This window comes from Amphiura filiformis, chromosome 13 (genome assembly GCF_039555335.1).
Source record: "Amphiura filiformis chromosome 13, Afil_fr2py, whole genome shotgun sequence".
Lineage (NCBI taxonomy): Eukaryota > Metazoa > Echinodermata > Ophiuroidea > Amphilepidida > Amphiuridae > Amphiura > Amphiura filiformis.
Window position 1 is genome coordinate 33,691,826 of NC_092640.1, and position 21,696 is coordinate 33,713,521.

The 21,696-nt window shown below is 39.1% G+C and overlaps 1 protein-coding gene across 1 annotated transcript; it reads right to left on the bottom strand.

Moving 5' to 3' along the window:
* Nucleotides 1-12: 12 nt before the first annotated feature.
* LOC140167598 (uncharacterized) lies at nt 13-17,745 on the bottom strand. The gene is made up of 8 exons (XM_072190897.1): nt 17,727-17,745; nt 17,108-17,230; nt 6,442-6,549; nt 4,088-4,195; nt 3,224-3,331; nt 2,127-2,234; nt 316-423; nt 13-96 (listed from the first exon to the last, which is right to left on the bottom strand). The coding sequence occupies exons 1-8, from the start codon at nt 17,743-17,745 to the stop codon at nt 17-19; spliced, it is 762 nt and encodes a 253-aa protein (XP_072046998.1). The 3' UTR covers nt 13-16.
* Nucleotides 17,746-21,696: the final 3,951 nt, after the last annotated feature.

Consider the following 21,696-nt stretch of genomic DNA (forward strand, 5'->3'; position numbering starts at 1 on the left):
AAAAAAAGAGCATGCGTCACCAGTTACGTCGCCATTTGTATTGCTTTTGGTCTGTATTACCAACATATTGACAATTGTCGTTGTTGTCATTAACACCTATGTAAAAATCATAGCAATCATAATCAAAACACAAAAATATATTTTATGAAAATTAACCTCTGAATCAATTTTTCATGTGTGCAGGAATCGCTGTCACACATCGCGGAGTGTACGTACGCGAAAATCATGTTATGTATTTCAATTGATATTTCTACTGTAGAAAAATATTTTCATCCTTCGAGTCTCGTATACAATAGAGTTAAAGGATTTGTGTACCGTCATTGTCATCATCCGCATCACACTCATCGCCTTCGCTGTCGCCATCGTTGTTCTCCTGGTTGGGATTGTTGTGAACTGGACAGTTATCAACACCGTCATTAAGACCTTCAAAAGAAAAGCAACCTCATTTTAATACATTTATAAGCATCTTCGTTCAATATACACCAAAAGATCCAATTGATAAACCACTCAATGTATATAATCACGAGGTAATATACTGCTCCAAAAAAGTATCCTTACACTTGGAAAACAATTTCAAAACTGAACCATCCGTTTTTTTTACTATGATAGATGCACTATCTAATCCGGCACATTCTGGCGCAGTATATATACATGAGATGCTGGATATTCTGCCTGTGACACCATTCCATGTATGTTACATAGCCAGAAGTTCTCTTGCAAGGGCGCGCTAACATTATGACGTCATAGCGATATTATATGGAAAATGTTTATATTTATTTTGGTATCATTGAATAGGGAAGATCCACAGCTATATATTGGTATCAAATAAAATTATGACGTTTAATATAGAACATTAGGAACATTTTCTGTTACAAAACGAAGACGTGTGTTATACTACATTCTCAGTTCAATTAAAAGAATCGCCACATGATGCAGTCATGTCTACAGTAGAATTCACCACGACCTTTGCATGACTTAAACCCCATTTAAAGCTATTAAACCAAGATAACACTAATTGAAAACTAAGCTCAACTGATTAAATCATATCTTCTCTGGTTAAATCCACACAACATATGTTTCTGCTTTACATGTACAATGGAGCAATGAGCTGGTATTATAGTTTCAGTTGGGTGAACGATTATAAAGCGAACGCTAGAGAACAATACTGTGTGGGCTTTTGTTTACGAAATGAGACAATACTCTGCTTATTGTTAACCAGCGTTCTTGAAAATGAGAAGCATGGTGGTTTGCAGACTTAACACGGTTTGGAAATAATGTCTTCATATTTTTGGTGTTATCTGTCGTTTACATATCCTTCCTAAAACACCAAAGTACGAATATTTCCAAACACAGAGCTAAACACCTAAATTAGCTAAAAATTTAGGACATGTTACAAAACTGTATTTTCTAGAGTTTCAGAAGAGTACTTTTAATATTGGCCGGTTATTTTTCACACAGCGACGTTAACTAGACAATGTACTATTACCTATAACATACACTAAAACACCAAAGTACGAATATTTCCAAACATCTAAATTAGCTAAAAATTTAGGACATGTTACAAAACTATATTTTCTAGAATTTTAGAAGAGTACTTTTAGGGTACTACACCCTGCTCAATTTTGTGCCGATTTTTGCATTTTTCTCAAAAATTATAGCACATTGGTGAAAAGTAAGATATGTATATTATAGGGGCAAGGACTACAACTACTGCACTGGAACTTTTATTTCAATACAGACAACAGTTGTGGAGTTACAGTCAAAAATGAGGAAAACCAATATTTGATCAATGAATCAATAACTACTTGCCTTGAGTTGCTGCATTTTCAGTGCAGTAGTTGTAGTCCTTGCCCCTATAATATATATCTTACTTGTCACCAATGAGCTATAATTTTTGAGAAAAATGCAAAAATAGGCGCAAAATTGGCAAGGGGTGTAGTACTCCCTTAATATTGGCCGGTTATTTTTCACACAGCGACGTTAACTAGGCAATTACCCATACTTCTAACATACACTATTAGTACAGGTCACGCGTCAATGGTAAGAGCGCTGTGTATTGTGTATAGGAAAACGGACAGTAACTGCAGTATGACTCTTACAAAGTATTAGGGTTCCCAGTAACCTACCATCGTTGTCGTCATCATCATCACAAGCGTTTCCTGCGCCATCATTGTCTGTATCCACCTGATCCTCATTAGCAACAAATGGACAATTGTCCTTGCTATTAATGAACCCTGAAGAAATAAAGTGTACAGCTATTAATTTATGGCGTTGTGGGTAATACAAGAAAACCGTATTGCACGGGCTATAGAAATGGCGTGGAAGGTATATTATTGTATCACCCAGCATTAACATTGATGCAATGTTATTACTTGAATATATGAATACAAAACCTACCCAAGTCCATACTTTGGCCAAATTGAGTTAAGCATGGGAAAGTGTTGCTATACACAGGCCTGTCATATGTATGAAAGAACAACTCAAATTCATCCTCTGTGTCTATTGAGCATGTGAAAAAGCATGTATGAAAGAATCAACTCAAGTCCATGATTTGAGTCTTGTAACACATTGATTGAAATCCAGTATGTATAAAAGTCCACTTGTAAAATCTTCATTGCTGGAGAGTGACTTTTGAAGAAAAAATGGGTTTAATCAAGGAAAGTGTGTGGTTTATATTACCTGGCAGAATGCTTATCAACATTATACATAACTGTGTGCTTTATTTTGTATTATCTTACTAGTGGTAATCTCATTCCAACATTATTGTCTTTGTATATGATTCAAAAAACCACCCAAGTCCAGAATTTAAATGAACCCCACGAAGTCCCTGAAATGCTAATCGTCATACTTTATACAGTTTAACCTACTCATTTGCACGTACAACTTATCATATTGACCAGGTAAATCTAACTCAAGGAATTAAAATGATACACAGGTTTTTTTCTCAAAATCACTTCTCATGGACTTGGGTGGGTTTTGGATTCATGTATTCACTTGTATTTAGCTTAGTGTTTTCATGCGATAAAATTAACAGTTAAGCTTATCTACAGCCACAGTGCCTAACCAATTGGTAGGCCAACTGTAAGCTTACGTTAGTAAGAGTGAGATATTAATTGTTTTTCTGCGTTTTCTTTTCCTCAAAATAAACTCAGACTTTACGTCTTTCTTTATAGCATACGGTATGCGCGGCATAAAGTACATTTGGCGCCAATACTCTACTTACTATCTCCATCGTCATCATCAGAGCAGGCGTCACCACGTCCGTTGCCATCTATATCGCTCTGGTCTGTATTAGCGTCATATTGACAATTATCAACAACGTCCAAAATACCTTTGTACAAATTATAGCAATCATAACCAAAGAACGTAAATACATACTATTTTATGAAAATTAAACCGTAAATATGTATGCAAGTGTTATTATACTTTCACGCTATAAAATTTCATATGCACGTCAGTCATGTCATTTGATGTCAGTTTACTCAGTTAAGTGTACTCATTGATCATATACAAGGTCAGATTGGGATGCAATGTGAATTCACAGACTCCTCTGAGTTCACAGACCCGTCTGTGAAATCACATATGGGATCTGTGATTATGTAGGTGCTGCAATTGCAATGCACCAAATATAGTATTGTATTCAAATCTTCTGATTCTTCTTCCGGTTATTGCCAGACGCTTGCACCGAGTTCGACAGAATAGATAGGGGTCAAAGTTCATGAACGGGTTATTAGGAGCCATTTTGTGAAAAACTTCACAAAAACAATTGCTTCTCTTACCAAAACTTACATGCTATGGGCACCAAACTTGGTCAGAGAACCACTAGCCCAAGCTTAATAAAGGTTGTATACAGCTTACGATTAAAGGTCATGTAGGTTAAATAGAGGTCTTCTGTGCGCGCACTAACCCATCAAATACCCAAATTCACCTTCATTTTGGGCTCAAATACACTGAAATTTAAACTTTTTGGCGTGTATCACGCGTAAGTTCCAGTAAAACCGGAACAAATTATGCCCGTCTCCCTCTAAAATTTATTGACAGGTACGAACATGCATCTCGATCCTATCATATGACTTGACCAGCTTACCATCATTATCATCGTCGTTGTCGCATGGATTTCCTTCACCATCATTGTCGTTATCAGCCTGGCCAACATTGGGAGTCAAAGGACAGTTGTCCCGGTTATCAGGAATTTCTGAAATTACACATCAAGAACACTGTTCAAAAAGCTGATCATTTATAATAACTAGCGGTCACCCGTCTTTCGCGGTTCGTAAATAAATGCAAGTTTACAAATGCATCACAACCCTCCGAGTTTTTATTGCGAACAGTTTTACCACTCCCTAATTTATTACTGATTGATCAGTCATTTCATTTAATTCATTTTAATCAACTTCTTCTTTGCCCCCCCCGCGTTGTCCATTATCCTCCCGTTCTTTCCCCTTTAGCTCACATCCTCTTCTCCCTCTTATCCGCTCTGCCTCTTATCATGCTTATCTCTCCCAAGTATCATGGTTTTAGTACTTCAACTGCTAAAAAATTTGTGAATGTGAAACATAAAATGTACAATTTTTAAATCAGTATAAGTAGGTCCTATGTGCAATATATAACGGCTATTAATTTGTATTTGTGTTGATATGCGATGTCGCGAGATGACGCGAACTAAATGATAAACGTATTTTTTGTTTGACGCGGCGTATTGATACGCGAAGACGCAAGATTTTTTTGTTTGACGCGATATAATTGTTAGGCGGACATAGTAACTGATGCTCACTATTTTGAGGTCCCTGGATATTTTTAAAACTATTTTTGCTCATTTTACGACTTTAATCACTAAGATTGAAAAAAAAACGAGGTGAATATGCAGCGTAACTCGGTGAATGATTCGGTTTGCAAAAGTGAAATTTGCAGTTGCATCACCACCGCTCGAGTTTTTATCACGAAAAGTTTTGCAACTCGGTAATTTGTTATAGATAATATTATAATTGATTGTAGGAGAAATTTGTAAAATTTGTGTTAAAAAATCAAAATTGTGTTTAAATTGCTCGCAAGTGAAGGATAAGTCAATAAAATTGCTATTAGGTATTTTTGAAATGAAAAAAGTAGTAAAAAATTATGTAGGATTTATTAATTTTCTTATGAATAGGTATTAATTATCAGATACTGGATAATATGTACAGCAAGGTGGTATACATAAGAATGATATTAAACCGTAATTAAGATCAATGTTGACCTGCATGGCATGCTTTGGAACTCTCTGCAAGGAGAAAGTTAGAAGAAAGATACTAAAATAAAATAATAGTACTTTTTGAATGAATATGGGAACGCGGCATTGTTTTAACATGACACATTGTTGCGTTGCTTTATTCACAATCCCTTAGCTTTTGTTTTCTGCCAATTTTCCGAAGCTTATTTCTGTGATATCGCAAAAAACGTTGTTTACGCCAACAATACAGATCTTGTATGTGACCTTCCACGACGAATGCAGTGTTAAGTCACTATGTTGAGTATCTTGATCACATACACTGGTTTGTAATGTGTTGTTTGTATTGTACTGCTCATATACATAAGTACCAGACTTGAGTCCTGTTTATCAGAGACAGTCTGTGTAGCTCAGTGGTAGAGCGCTCGCCCGACAAGCGAGAGGTCTGGGGTTCAAGTCCCCGCACAGGCAGGTATGTCCAGAGTGTTTACTCTGGTATATCTGCCTATGCATGTCATGTTTCCATTTGTAATTTCATGTTTAATTGTGCTAATGTGCGATGCGTAATTCTTCTTTCCCCTGTATATCTTATGTTATTAAACAGTTGAATTCTCCACTTTTAAAACAAGCTTTAAAATGATCATATCACTTGTCATAGCTGCTGTGGAAATAGGTGCACAAAAATTAACTTTGCTCTTGAAATTCCTCCTGTAATGCTTATTGGTCCATATCTCTGAATAATGTAATTTTAATACTCTGCGTGCTAGCCATAGCCTTCAACATAAAAAATCCTAGTTTTGAGATATTTTCTCAAAATATTAAGAGCTATCTAAAGAACCACTGAACCAATACTAGGCTTGTTTATACTCATTTTCTTGCATTTTTCATGCTGATTTCAAATATGGTCATGAAAATTTCCAATTCTGAAATTTTCGAAAAATTCAAATAAAATTGGAAACTTGTCGTCTGCAGTCGACATCCGCGTGGAGAGAGTTAAGAACAAAGAACAAAATGTGATTCAAGCATGCATCAGTCACGTAATCACCATAATTATTTCAGATTATTCCCTCTCATTTGTATCATTATCATTTGTTCTTGTGCAAAGATTGGTGGATAAAAATGTTTAAATGCATGCTTGAACCATATTTTGTACTTTGTTCTCAAAATTACAAAAAAATTAGCGTAGCAGGCTGACGATATGTCATCTCGTGTTTGTCATCTTGTGTATTGTTACTTACCGTCATTGTCATCGTCCGTATCACATGCGTCACCTTCTGCATCATCGCCATTGTTGGCCTGATCAGGATTGGGTTCAAATTGACAGTTATCAAACGAATCCAACACACCTGTGTATGGAGATAAAAAATTGCAGCGATTGACAAAATCGTTCTGATTAATTATTTTACATCATAAAATATTTGTAATCGTTTTATGAATTCGCCAGCGAAGTGGTTTCGTAACTCCCTGGTAACTGGATCAGGCACCTTTTGGAACTGGTAGTACAAACCATAGATTTTGTGTTGCGATCATTTTGATCATGGTGCGGTACTCAAAAGCATGATCCAGTTGACATAGTGATAATCGGATTACACGTAACACTTCGCTAGCGAATTATAGTACTTAATAACGAAGACATGTTCGTCTGTCTCCTATTCGTGATTGTCTTAGCTAACGTCATTCAGCGCGTTTATAGTAAATATACCGAGTTTTGAGTATACTTTATACGATCATCCTTGTATATATACCGAAACTCTTGCTGTTTATAGTAGCGTTGTTGCGGCTCCCGTATGCTTATGCACCGTAGATTTTGATGAATAGACTGACGGTTAAAAGTCAATGAGCTGTATAATTTGAAGTACTCAACCTGCGTGACACACCACGAAGAGCGTGCTGATATAAATCAATAAATCCCACTTGAAATCGAATCCAAAGTCTATACACATAACAATGAGAGGGTTTGTGCATCGATGCATATATAATAGTAGGTTTAATATTTCAAAGCCTCTTCAATGAGGGCGGTGACTTGTGATTAACAAGGTCCATCATCATCGCGGAGCAGAAGGCCTGGGAAGATTTTGAATATAGGGAGAGGTGGGGGGGGCAATTGTTTTGAGCCTGTTCCGAGACGCGACATGCTGAAGGGGGTTGGTGCGGGAGGGCGGGTTTTGAAATGCATACATGTTAACCTAAAATCAATTACATTATAAATTATACTAAAATTGTGAATTTGACCTTAAAATACAATACAATACAAAAAAAATTGAATACCTTCAAATTATGAATTTTACCTTGAAATTGTGAATTTGGTCTTAAAATTATGAACTTTACCCTTAAAATTAAGAATTTTACCCTAGATTAATGGGAAGGGGCCTAGGGTACTTGGCCCCACCAAAATTATTTCCTCCACCCCCCCTGCGGAGTTGATTTGATTATATATATATATGTAGGTTCTTGTCCTGGCCTTGGAAAGCAAAATAAATTCTATACCTCTCTCCTCAAATATTTCCGGCAAAGGGTGGCCTTATCCTTATCTCACCCTCTCTCAGGCTCCTCTCAAGGAGAGGGGAGGTAGCAGGCGGCGCCATAAATTTCTCTTTCGGGGATAGGGGCAAAGTGAATTTAAACAATGGCGGGCGAGTATTTTTTTCGGGGCATGGGGAGGGGGCTAAATCAACAAATTTTCTCCCATGTCACCCCCACCCCCGCGGCGCCACCTGTATGTGTTTGTTTAAATGAGGTATTTTTTTTAATCTCAATTTCTATTGTACTAAGTAAAAACCGAAGGGGTGATATAGGGCTGATTATATCGGCCTTTGAAGTGGTCAGGCGCCCTCTCTATTTCTCTCATCATAATGCTCTCTCTCCCTTTCTTCTCTCTCCCACATACGACCCTAATCAACCCACCCTGTCTCTCTCATTCCTCTCACCTCCACTCTCTCCTCTCCTGGGAGCGAACTTACAAGTAGGCCTACGTCTCGTGTGGACACACTCGCAAGTTACTTTCGAAATTAAACGAACATGTAAACACACCCACTTCTATAGGATTCGGTGAATGACCGCTAAGGTACCTCTTTTGTTAGTATGCTAATTCTCCTTTGTTAGTTACCGTACGTTTGACTGTTCTGGATAAAGGATATGACCGGAACCATGACTACTCGGTACCTTCATTGTTATGTATCACGGGTACCATGGCTACTAGGTACCTCCTTTGTTAACATGCTAATTCTCCTTTGTTAGATACCGTACATTTGATTGTTCTGGATAAAGGATGACCGGAACCATGGCTACTCCGTGCCTTCATTGTTATGTATCACGGGTACCATGGCTACTAGGTACGTCCTTTGTTAATATGCTAATTCTCCTTTGTTAGATACCGTACATTTGATTGTTCTGGATAAAGGATGACCGGAACCATGACTACTCCGTGCCTTCATTGTTAGTTTCCGTAAAGGATTAGAGAGCGCAAACCGCTTGTTATGCTAATTCTCTTCATTGTTTGTTACGGAACGGGTTACTCACCTTTGGTAAAGGTTTAAACTCAGTCGCTACGCTATCGCGACGATTGATTGACTTTTATTGAATAAAATCGCTGTTCCAAAGGCGACTGGGTGTGAACCTTTACCTAAGGTGTGTAACCTGTACGGTAAAACAATGAAGAGAATTAGCATAACACTGAGCGGGCTTGCGCAGCTGAGCAGTCTCTCTAATCTCTTACGCAAATTAACCATATCAGTGGTGGGGTGGGGAGGTGGGGAATGTTGGGGGGAGGCAGTGGCGGCGACAGCCATTTTCGGGGGTACAAGGGTGGGGAGGGGGCAAAGTGAATTTCAGGGGGTGGGTAGAATCAACCCATTTTGCGCAAAAATGGAGTAAAAAGTCTTTTTTATCTCATTTTCTGGTTGTTTATTGTACCAAACGAAAACAAACGGGGTTATGTGAGTTGATTTATAATTTGGCTTCTTCAAACAAGATTTGCACATCAATTTATCTTTTTAAATAGAATTCAGCATGCTGCCAAATACTGATATAATAGGCTTATTATACTGTCATTGGAAGTGGTCAGGCGCCCTCTCTCTCTCTCTCTCCATGCGAGTATTTGGGGGGGGGGGGGGGGCTTTGGGGGCGCCAGCCCCCGGGGTCAAAGTAAGGGCGGCCAAAAGAAGGGGCGGCGGAAGAAGAAGGGGCGGCAAAAGGAAGAAGGGCGGCAAAATTATTATTATCACTATTTGAACCAACTCGATATTATGAGTTCTAATAACAAAACTTGAAAGGTATTTCAGTGGAAGTGGTGCCGCAATTGGGAATTTGATCCAATTTTCCCCTTCCCCTCTTCACCTGTCCCTCATCTCCCGGTCCTTTCTCACCCCACCCTCCCTTTCTTCTCTCTCCACACACACACACACCCTCTTTCCCTAGGCGGGGGCGGGGCTGACCGCCTTTGATTGAAGTTACCAACTACAATGGCAGAGTCCGCTTCCCTCCTGTAACATTAATTCTTCCTCCTCTCCCAGTCCATCCCCTTTCCTTATCTGCTCTCTCTCCTTTCTTCTCTCTCCCACATATGGCCCCAATCCACCCACCCCGTCTCTCTCATCCCTCTCACCTCCACTCGCTCCTCTCCCGGGAGTGAACTTACAAGTAGGCCTACGTCTCGTGTGGACACACTCGCAAGTTACTTTCGAAATTAAACGAATATGTAAACACACCCACTTCTCTGGGATTAGGTGAATGACCGCTAAGGTACCTCTTTTGTTAGTATGCTAATTCTCCTTTGTTAGTTACCGTACGTTTGATTGTTCTGGATAAAGGATATGACCGGAACCATGACTACTCGGTACCTCATTGTTATGTATCACGGGTACCATGGCTACTAGGTACCTCCTTTGTTAACATGCTAATTCTCCTTTGTTAGATACCGTACATTTGATTGTTCTGGATAAAGGATGACCGGAACCATGGCTACTCCGTGCCTTCATTGTTATGTATCACGGGTACCATGGCTACTAGGTACGTCCTTTGTTAATATGCTAATTCTCCTTTGTTAGATACCGTACATTTGATTGTTCTGGATAAAGGATGACCGGAACCATGACTACTCCGTGCCTTCATTGTTAGTTTCCGTAAAGGATTAGAGAGCGCAAACCGCTTGTTATGCTAATTCTCTTCATTGTTTGTTACGGAACAGGTTACTCACCTTAGGTAAAGGTTTAAACTCAGTCGCTACGCTATCGGGACGATTGATTGACTTTTATTGAATAAAATCGCTGTTCCAAAGGCGACTGGGTGTAAACCTTTACCTAAGGTGTGTAACCTGTACGGTAAAACAATGAAGAGAATTAGCATAACACTGAGTGGGCTTGCGCAGCTGAGCAGTCTCTAATCCTTACGGTAACTAACCATATCAGTGGTGGGGTGGGGGAGGTGGGGAATGTTGGGGGGGGGGGGAGGCAGTGGCGGCGACAGCCATTTTTCGGGGGTACAAGGGTGAGGAGGGGGCAAAGTGAATTTCTGGGGGGTGGGTAGAATCAACCCATTTTGCGCAAAAATGGAGCAAAAAGTCTTTTTTATCTCACTTTCTGGTTGTTTATTGTACCAAACGAAAACAAACGGGGTTATGTGAGTTGATTTATAATTTGGCTTCTTTAAACAAGATTTGCACATCAATTTATCTTTTTAAATAGAATTCAGCATGCTGCCAAATACTGATATATATAGGGCTTATTATACTGCCATTGAAGTGGTCAGGCGCCCTCTCTCTCTCTCTCCATGCGAGTATTGGGGGGGCTTTGGGGGGTCAAGGTAGGGGCGGCCAAAAAGAAGGGGCGGCGGAAGAAGGGGCAGCAAAATGAAGAAGGGGCGGCAAAAAGAATTAGTAAATTTTTGCTCTTCACTTTTTCAAACCACCTTTTCGGGCTGTTGAGGAAGGGGCGCCAAAATTTTCTTCAGCTCCCCGGGATAGGGGCGGCCACGGTACGCCACTGATCTCTCTCTCTCTCTCTCTCATGATAATAATAACTATTTGGGCCCCCGCCCCCTAGTGCAAGGAAAAAGGAGGAAAAAAAAGGAAAAAAAAAAAAAAAAGAGAGGAGAGAGAGAGAGAGAGGGAGGGGGGAGGAGAGGAGGGACAGAGAGATGGGGAATCCATACGATATGCAATACCATACGATTATTATCAATAAGTCTGGCAAAAGTGTCTATTTGGGCCCCCCCAAGTGCAGGAATATTTGGTGGATTTGGGCCCCCGCAACATACAGGCTTCCCCCCCCCCCTGGAAAAAAATCACAGCTACGCCGCTGTGTCTCCCCGTCAGTCCACTAAAAGACCGTCAGTCAGAACCATCGTCAGTCAGAACCACCGTCAGTCAGAACCACCGTCAGTCAGAACTTTGTTTAGGGTTCGGGTTAGATTTTTAAAAAAAATCGGATTGACAGTGGTTCGGACTGACGGTGTTTCGGTTTGACGGGGTGTAGGCCTACCCAACAAATTAAACTTTGAGGAACCTATGAGAATGATGCGGACATGTGTGGAGATGAGATGAGATGAGAGGAAAGGCGAAGAAAAGAGATCGAGGACAGCTGAGGAGGACAGGATAGGAGCGGGGCGATTATTTTTTCGTACATCATAATTAGGCCTATATATTTGTAACGCATGTGGTAAAATCAGTTGATTTTTCAGACAATTTAATTTAATTTTTTCAGGCTGAGTTTGCTTTAAATATTTCGTGTTTGATTATGAAAAACGGAACAAATTTTCAAATATGTAGGCCCTATGATGTATGAAAAAAAATCGCGAGCGGAGCAGGGAAAGGCCCGGCCGGGAGACGACAGGAGGCAAAAAGTGGAAGGAAAGAAAGTTATCAGATTGGGTGTTCCCAATTTCATCACTATCACCAAAATACCCTATTTTATAAAAACTCGCCCCGAATCCAACATTTAAAAAATTATTATGGGCAATGAGGACGCTAGACCAATTCAAACATCGGTGTCTATCAAACCTTGAAACCTAACAGATATAGTGGACAGCACCCACCCAGCTCTTTAAGGTTAGCCGAGAGTTTTTCATGCGCTTGATTTCAGAGGGGCGTAAGTTCATAACAGAAACAGCCATGCAGAAAATGAACAAGCGTACTGGGACGTACATGTAGGCTTACTTACAATAGAATATTGATCCACGGTCAAGACATGAAACTTGGCTTAGCTCGCGGCTTAGCTCGTGCCCGGAGCTCGTGAGTCGGGGCGGGCGGGGGGTTACATGAGGGGCGACATGCCGGGTCGGATGCCGGGGGAGGGTACAAGCCATTTTCGGCAATTTTCATAAGGATTTTATAAATTTTAAAATTGATTGGGGCACTTCGTCAAGCTACGCCCTGGAAAATGTGTTGATTTTGAATTTATAGCCTTGATATCTTTGATGAAATTAATCAATGCTGCTATTCCCCTGATTACAATGTAATAGGGTACAACAATAACATCAACAACAATATCAAAAAGCAAAATCGAATTTGGGAAGAATATTCAAAAAGACAGACTTAGCAGGCCTACAAATTTCTGAATTATATAAAGTGAAAAACAATCAATCACGATTCACTGCAGTCAGCGAATCAATCAAATAAAACTAAAAAGAAAGGAGCAAGAAAGAATAAAGAAATAGTGAAAAAGAGAAAGAAAGAGAGAGAGAGAGAGAAAGAAAAAGAACGAAAAAGAAAGTAAGAAAGAAAAAGAAAGGAAAAAGAAAGAAAGAAATGAAAAAAAAAATGAAAAAAAAAAAAGAGAAAGAAAAGAGGAAGGAAGTAAAAATGAGAAAAGAGAGAAAAAAAGGAAAGGAAATTCAGCCACATGGGGACTCGAACCCACAAAAATTCTTCATAACAGATTCCCAGTCCAACGCTCTATCCACTGGACCATACGTCAGCTTACGCAATTTCTTATTCTCGAAGCGGATATGTAACTATAATTTGATGTAATTACTTGATTACAATCGCGTCCGCACAATGGCTCTTAGAATAAACACGCATGTCGGCGCTGAAATTTTGAACGAACTGATGGAGGAAAACCCTCGTTTTTTGCAATACTAGCTTCAATTTGGAGTGAAAATCAAATGGGATAGCAATTGGCAGAATGTTGAGAAATAATGTAGGTATTCAGATGTCTAAATTAACGCCCCGTTATCAAGATATCGATAATTTCACAAAACAGTTTTTTCTCAGACAAGATTCTCGAAAATGTTCCCCAAAACGGGCTTTTTAAATTTGATCGGTACTGTATTTGGTTCTTCCCCATGGCAACATTATTTCTTTAATCGATTTGTAGTACAATACAAAAAGGAGAAAACAATCACTCGGCGTGGTTTTATACGGAGCGAACATTTGAAAAAAACTGCATGGAACGTGTTTTTGATCTTGTGAACATGGTGCGTAAAAATGATTTAAACGAAGAATTTTCAAACGGATTCTAAAATTTTTTATAAACACACAAAAATAATGTAAAGATACATCAATGCACCAACATTTGACTCACTGCGATATTTGATTGCTGAGAAAACGCGGTTTTAGAGAACAACTTTATACGTCTTTTATACGTTTTTTATACGTTTCTTCGTGTAACCTTAATTGATGTATGAGGCACAACTTTCAGAGTCGCATTAAAGACTTCACGGTAGGATTTATTGATTGATATCAGCCTGCATTCGTGGTGCGTCACGCACGTGGAGCTACTTTAAATTTTACGGCTGATTGACTTTTAACCGTAAGTATATTCATCAAAATCTACGGTGCATATGCATACGGGAGCCGCAACAACGCTAGTGAGACGCAGTTATCGCACAAATTATATACAAACTAATATTACCGTACACTTGCAATGACCCTGAGGTCACACGGGGAATGTGTAAATATTGTGGCGCGTTCAACAGTATGATCATAACGGCGAACATGTAGCTTCTATTTTGATAACTCTTCGGGATGAGAAGTGTTACGAATGTCTCGCGCGCATCCTACGCATCATCAAGAAGCTGCTACTTCCGGTAATACAGCATACAATTTATCCTCGTGCGTTTATAGTGCAAATATCTCGCGCCAATATCCTTCGGTTGAGAAGGATATCGATATGCGGTACATACAAATACGGCTAGTGTTTATAGTGAGCAAATTTCCGGATAATTTCTGACCGGATAGAAAATATACCGCAATATACCGCACATCTGCTCCCACTATAAACATCTTGGTATGACACAATTTACCTCCGTGATTATAATCGTTACATCACATCGAGGGCTTATGGCCAGAACCACCTATGTCCATTTTGTTTTCTCAATTACAGGTTACTCATTTCGGTAACAAATAGACGGTTAAGTCTGCCCTCCATGTAAGTGACTTTGGGGTATATGCATGGTCACTTGCGTGTAACTGACTGTTTAAGTGACCATGCATATACCCCAAAGCTACTTGCATTTATTATGAAGGTCATAATTAACCGTCCATTTGTTGCCGAAATGAATAACATGTAATTGAGAAAACAAATGGACATAGGCGGTACTGGCTCTAAGCCCTCGACATAATCGTCTATTATGACACTTGTTACTGTCACTATCAGCCAGATTACATATGCCACCTTGTATATCATATTCATCTTAAACACTTGCTTACTTATCGTCATTATTGTCACCCTGCAAATAATCTTCTGCTATTACACTGTTACCTACCGTCATTGGCATCATCCACATCACATATGTCACCTTGTGCACCTTCTTCTACTATAACACTACTACAGTCAGTCTACTCTGAAGTAGAAAGTACAGACGCGGACGCACACATTGTGCCGACTTTGAAGGCACGCATACCTGCAGCAATGACGCAGCACTACGCACTGTTAACGCGTTGTATACGCGCGCGTTGTCTCTTTGTACTTCAGAGTGGACAAACTGTACCTACTATCATTGTCATCGCCCAGATCAAATACGCCACATTTGTAATCATCTCCTATTATGGCATGTAACAGTGCAGAATGTTGACGGGGGATCCATACCCTTTTCAGGATGTTTCTTGTTTGGAAAATTCAGATAAATTCAAAATTACGATTAATTCTGAATTCACGATTTCGGATTCCGATCCCTTTCACAAACGGCTATTGCCGAATCATTCCGAGTCATTCATCGGGAACAATAGAAATGCGAAAAGATGCAATCTCGACCAATCACAGCTCGGGATTTGTGTGGGCTGATGCTTGGGAACTTCCGATAAAAACTGTAGCGCGTGCTCAGGGAGAATTCATCTGAATTTTCCAAACAAGAACATCCTGAAAAAGGTATCCCCATCAACATTCTGCACCGTTACAGGCACTTGATACTTTCCGTCATTGTCATCATCCAAATCACATACAGGGTGTCCCATAAAACAATACCGGTTGAATGAATTCAGACATATGCATCGGAATGAAATAAAATTTAAGAATCCGCGCGTAGCTTATTATATTGTGTATCATTATACACAACAAAGTTTTTTGAATTCGGTTATCTGGTTGCGAAGAAATTATTTCATAATGTGAGCACCAATGAAATTCATTCCAAATTTCATCATCAGGTGTTTTTTTTTTCATACTCGCTCACCCCTTCCTAAAATTTTTTGTATCTCGTTAAATTAATTAGTCCTCGTTTCTATTTCATAACCCGACAGTGTTATGTTATTCATGCTTTTACTGAAGATGAACAATCTGAATATAACTTCTGATTTTTTTTCACATTGATACACAGTGGTTGAATTATAAGACACTTAAAATAAGCAACACTTTGTCCGAGAATACTTTGATTTGCAAAGAACATTTAAGCCAAGAAAGACAATGATTAAGTGCTTGCAGCTTTACGTGTGATTTAAATTTTGCATTACCGTTTCTAGGAAATATTCCAAAAACAATGTGCGAGAAACCTTTACCTTTTTAGCCAGCTGGAATTTTTATGCAATAATTCTTTATGTAATAATTATATCAACATTAGCGAAAAAAAGATATTTAAAAGTACCGAGCAACAGCTTACATGCAAGCTTTCATTTTTAATATTGTGTTGAATTTTCACATTGAACAAACCGTAATTATATATTTTGCAAGAAACATATTGTTTAAGAAAAACGAATAGGATTTCACCAAACAAAATATAAAGCCCATTGACATGTTAATGCTCTGCGTGCTAGCCATGCGCTTCAATGGAAAAAGTTCAAGTTTTGAAATATTTTCTCACAATACCAAGAGCTATCTTAAGAACTACTGGATCAATACTAGGCGTGTTTGTACTCATTTTAATGCATTTTTCATGCTGATTCCAAATATTGTTATGTCATGAAAATTTACATTTCTGAAATTTTTGAATTTAAAAAAAAAAGATTGAAACTTGTCGTCTGCAGTCGACACCCGCGTGAAGAGAGTTAAAAACTAGTGTGCATTGTGTTAAATGATCTTTCAAACTGGGAATGAATGAAGAGAATTGGCACATGAGGTATGTAATCGCTCATTTCTTCGCAATCAGTCAATCGATTCAAATAAAATTAACATATAAGATGGGATACACGCTTTTTAAAATTCTTGATTATGTTTGCCTATTTCTCAACTTATGTCCAAATTCATTCACCAGGTATTTTTTTCTGGGACACCCTGTATGTCACCTTGTGCATAATGTTCGTCTACTAAAGGTCCGTTCATACTACCACCGCATTTGCGATGCGTTGCTTTGCGATGCCGATATATCGATTACTTTTGCCGCAACTCAACGCAACTCGTCGCATTTCCAGGTTAAAATGTATTTAACTTTATTGCGATATCGCAATGCAGTAGATGCGGTGCGACAACGCACCGCATCGCAAAGCAACGCATCGCAAATGCGGTGGTAGTATGAACGGACCTTAAGACACTTGTAACTTACCGTCATTATCATCATCCGGATCACATGCGTCACCTTGTGTATCACCATCTTCATAATTCTGATCATTGTTGGCCTGGTCACGATTGGGAACAAATGGACAGTTATCGCGATCATCTGGTACGCCTGGATTGTAGGAACAAACAAGAAACTATATTAATGTAGCTAAATCGTTAAAACGTTAGACTATTTGGCGCCACAGTGGTTAGCGGCAATCTGTAGGCTAAATATGCAGACATGTGGGTTTGACATAGCGCTATCCCGGGCAGGGGGACACTCCCACTTTGGAAGCAGGGGCGTAGCAAGAGCTTCGGGCCCATGGGCAGGGAGCAGTGTGGGGGCCCTTTTAACATCTCCTTTATCAGCCCTATCCCTAACCCACTTAATTTTCACTTTTGCCCGGGGCCCCTGAACCCTCGGGGGCCCATGGACTTCTTCCACCCTGTCTCCCTCTTGCTACGCCCCTGTTTGGAAGTGACGCCTATGTAGTGCCGTTAAGACCCACCTTTCAGCCCCGCTGTCACCCACAGATCCCATATTTTTTATGATCACATGCTTCGTCACTCAAAGACCCATTATTTTTCCTTTGGGTCTGTCACCCAAAGACCATTCTTTATCTAACCAATAAGCCCAATCGCCATTCTAACTTCCGGTTTTTGAAAGCAGTTTTGGGACACTTTGACCTCTGACATATCGGGAAAATTGACATAATTATTATTATTTTTATTATTATTGTCATTATATTGATCATTAAAATATTAAATAATTAGAAATAAAATACTAATATTTGTTATATTTGTTCTAATTATTGTAAAACATTTTACATTATATTTTGTACGTACAAAAACCCAATATTTATGAATTTTCTGAAAGGTCAAAGGACAAAGTGTCCCAAAACTGCAAAAACTGTCCTACAATGCATTGCAAACTTCCAATGCCGATTTGGCTTATTGAACAGCAACGTTACTTATTTTGAAATAACAAAGTCAATTGAAGACATTTAGAGCTAGAAATTGAATTTTCGAGGCTCTCACCCAAAGACCCCAGTTAAAAGTCATATTCATACTCAATGCCCCTAATTTATATCGATCCAAACGGTCCGTCTGTCACCCAATGACCCCATATTTTGTACATTTTGCTTTCACCGAATGCCAAAATTTATGCTCTCACCCAATGACCCGATATATTTATATTTTGCTCTACACCTATATCCATTTCATATTGATGTGCCCCCCTCCGGAGCGCTATACATCAATCAGTACGTGGACAGTTACAAATGAGCAAGTTTTTAAATAGATTTACTTACCAATTGAAGTTGTACATCATCTTCTACTAATACTTGCTACCGATTATTATTATCATCGTTCACATCACATGTCACATTTTTCACCATCTTCTACTACGACACTTGTTACCGTCACCGTTTGATCACACCATTTGTATTATAATCCTCTGCTAAGACACTTGTTACTTACCGTCATTGTCATCGTCCAGATCACATATATCTCCTCCTGCAGCAAATTCATTGTTGGCCTGATCAGGATTGGGAACAAATGGACAGTTATCGGCAATATCTAGTACGCCTGGATTGTAGAAACAAAAAAGAAACTATATGGCTTGCAAATCATGTATGTGCAGTCAATGTAGGTAAATCGTTAAGACGTTAGACTATTTCGCACAGTGGTTAGCGGTAATCTGTAAATGTGCAGACACGTGGGTTCTCATAACGTCCGGCCCAAACTACGTGTTCGCGAAATTGAAAAAAAAAGGATTTTCATCGCCTATCACTTCTCTTGCTTTTACCAGCCAAGAGTTAATATTTCATTATTTTCTGTGGTTTTGTGGTCCTATTCAATTTTGATTTTTTATATGATCCAGTCTGCAGAATAATAACGTCAATGGGGCTATAAAACGTCTTCACCAGTGCATTATACGCACGTTTCTACCAGAAAAGGGTATATTAGCAATATCGTTCACGTTTTAACGAAAATAGGGGTATTGTCGAAGGGCAAAAAAGGGGTGTTTTTCCCCTGAAAACTTCGCGAAATGAGATGCAAAAGGGGGTGTTTTTAAACTTCACCGACAAGCATGAATACCCACGGAGGCTCACGGATGTACGGAGCGCGGGGCCCGGACATAACGCTATGCATCAATCAGTACGTGGGGCAGTTACGAAATGAACAACTTCTTAACCTCATGAGCACTACCTTCCGATCTAGCATTGCCTCTGATTGGTCAATTACATGATATCTTCACTTTAATCACCAATCAGAATGGAGCTTTGCAAATAATTCACCCCAATTTGTTTGTGTGGTGAAATAATTCTAACAATGTTGCTGATTGGTCCAATTGATAATGAAAACTTCTTTTTGGCCAATCGGCAGGTAGTTCTCATGGGGTTAAATACTTAATGATTGAGATTGTGCATCGTCTTCTACTGGTACTTGTTATCTACTGTTATCATCGTACACATCACATGTCACATTTGTCACAATCTTCTACTGTGACATTCCTTACCATCATCGTCCAGATCACATCATTTAGAGGTTAATGACTGCGCATCAGTTGTTTTGAGGGTATTGTGAAATATCTAAACATTGTGCTTTGGAACCGAGGAATATCGGCTATTCCGAAAAATAATTGATGCAAAGTCATTATACTCATTCATACCCGTCATTTGTTCACTTTTTTAATTCAATTTTCTTCACATTTCCTTCTTTTTAAATTTGAAAACAGAACACAATTTTAACTGTATCTTTCGTTTTCCCTGTCCAAAAATCGAATAACCTATGAAGAAAATACCGATAGCGACCAATCACACTAGCGTGCAATCATGCGATGTCCAAATACGGCGGCAAGCGTCCGCGTAAATTGTTCGATTGCATAACACGTCACGCGGCGTGGTCATTGTAAAGCGTACTTTTAGCTACGTCACGAGACGCGGTCATTATACTTTTTCAATAACCTGCATTTGCGTCCGCGTATTTAAAAGTTATTATCTGTGATTGGATTAAACACATTGCGTATATTAATGAGGTTATGAATTGTATAATTATAATCCTCTAAAGACACTTGTTCCTTACCGTCATTGTCATCGTCCGGATCACATACGTCACCTTGAGCATCATCATCATTGTTGGCTTGATTAGAAGGGCCAGTAAAAGGACAGTTATCGCTAGCATCTACTACGCCTGGATTGTAGGAACAAACAAGAAACTATATGGTTTGCAAATCATGTACAGGGTGTCCCTCATTGCGCCCTATTTTTCTCATATATCTGAAAAGTTGATCAAATGTATTTTGGTATGTAGGGCCTAACTATTATAGCCCTACTATTGGGCCTTTTAAGCCCACTATATCCGAGAACCGCTAAAACACACTAACCGCTCCACCCGAAAAAAAGCCTTTTTTCTGGTGAATAGCAGTCACTGGGTTTAGCAGTTCTCTGATCAGGTTTTATGATATAGCATGGTTTCGGATCACCTTGGGCCCATACTAGTAGGGCTAAAAACTATATGTACTAGTATATGCAGTCAATGTAGTTATATCGTTAAGACTAAGTGGCGCCACAGTGGTTAGCGGTAATCTGTAAATGTGGATTGGCATAACCCTATGCTTCAATCAGTACGTGGGCAGATATAAAATGAACAAGTTCGAAATATTTAGTGGTAGATTGTGCATCATCTTCTACTGATAGTTGTCATCTATTGTTATTATCATCGTTCACATCACATGTCACCTTTTTAACCATCTTCTACTATGACACTTGTTACCGTCGTCGTCCCGGGTCGTCGTCAAGATCACATCACGTTGTGAATAATCGTCTGCTATGACACTTGTTACTTACCGTCATTGTCATCGTCCGGATCACATACGTCACCTTGTGCATCACCATCATTGTTGGCCTGGTCAGAAGGGGCAGTAAAAGGACAGTTATCGCTTGCATCTACTACGCCTGGATTGTAGGAAGAAACAAGAAACTATATGGTTTGCAAATCATCTACTGGGTGTCCCTCATTGCGCCCTATTTTTCTCATATTTCTGAAAAATTGATCAAATGTATTTTGGCATGTAAAAAAACCCATTAAATCGTCAGCTTTAATAAACCAAAAGAATGATTTCAATCGGCACACAATTTTTGAAGATATAACCTCTTTAAGAAATGTACCCGTTTTTTATAGTCCAGGAGCAAGATCCCACAAGGGGCCTAAATAAGGACTTGGTTCACCCTCCACTACATACAAGGTTTGACACCATAGGTAGTTAGTATGGACCCTCTAGATCACTGCTAGGTAGGTAGTGGACTCAAATTGTGGTATCACTTTTTTTTACAGGTCATTTTATGTATGGACGTATAATCGCATAAAATCACAAAAATAGGACAAAATTAAGGGGTAGGGGAGATATAAACTCCAAGAACTCAACTTTTACTTGTGATTTTGAATTCATTTTGGTATCAATATGTAGCTAAATGATTTTCCTAACTTTCTAGTATTATTTTTAAACAAAAACAGGTTTCATTTGAGCATATTTGGAAGTATATAGTCCATAAATGAGTGGTAATCTAATTTTTTAAACCATATGTGTAAAGT

Coding starts and splice junctions, on each gene's coding strand:
- LOC140167598 (XM_072190897.1), bottom strand. Junction 4,196..6,441: donor TACGGACGATGACAATGACG/GTAAGTAACAAT, acceptor GTGTAATTTCAG/AAATTCCTGATAACCGGGAC. Junction 3,332..4,087: donor CAACGACGATGATAATGATG/GTAAGCTGGTCA, acceptor ATTTGTACAAAG/GTATTTTGGACGTTGTTGAT.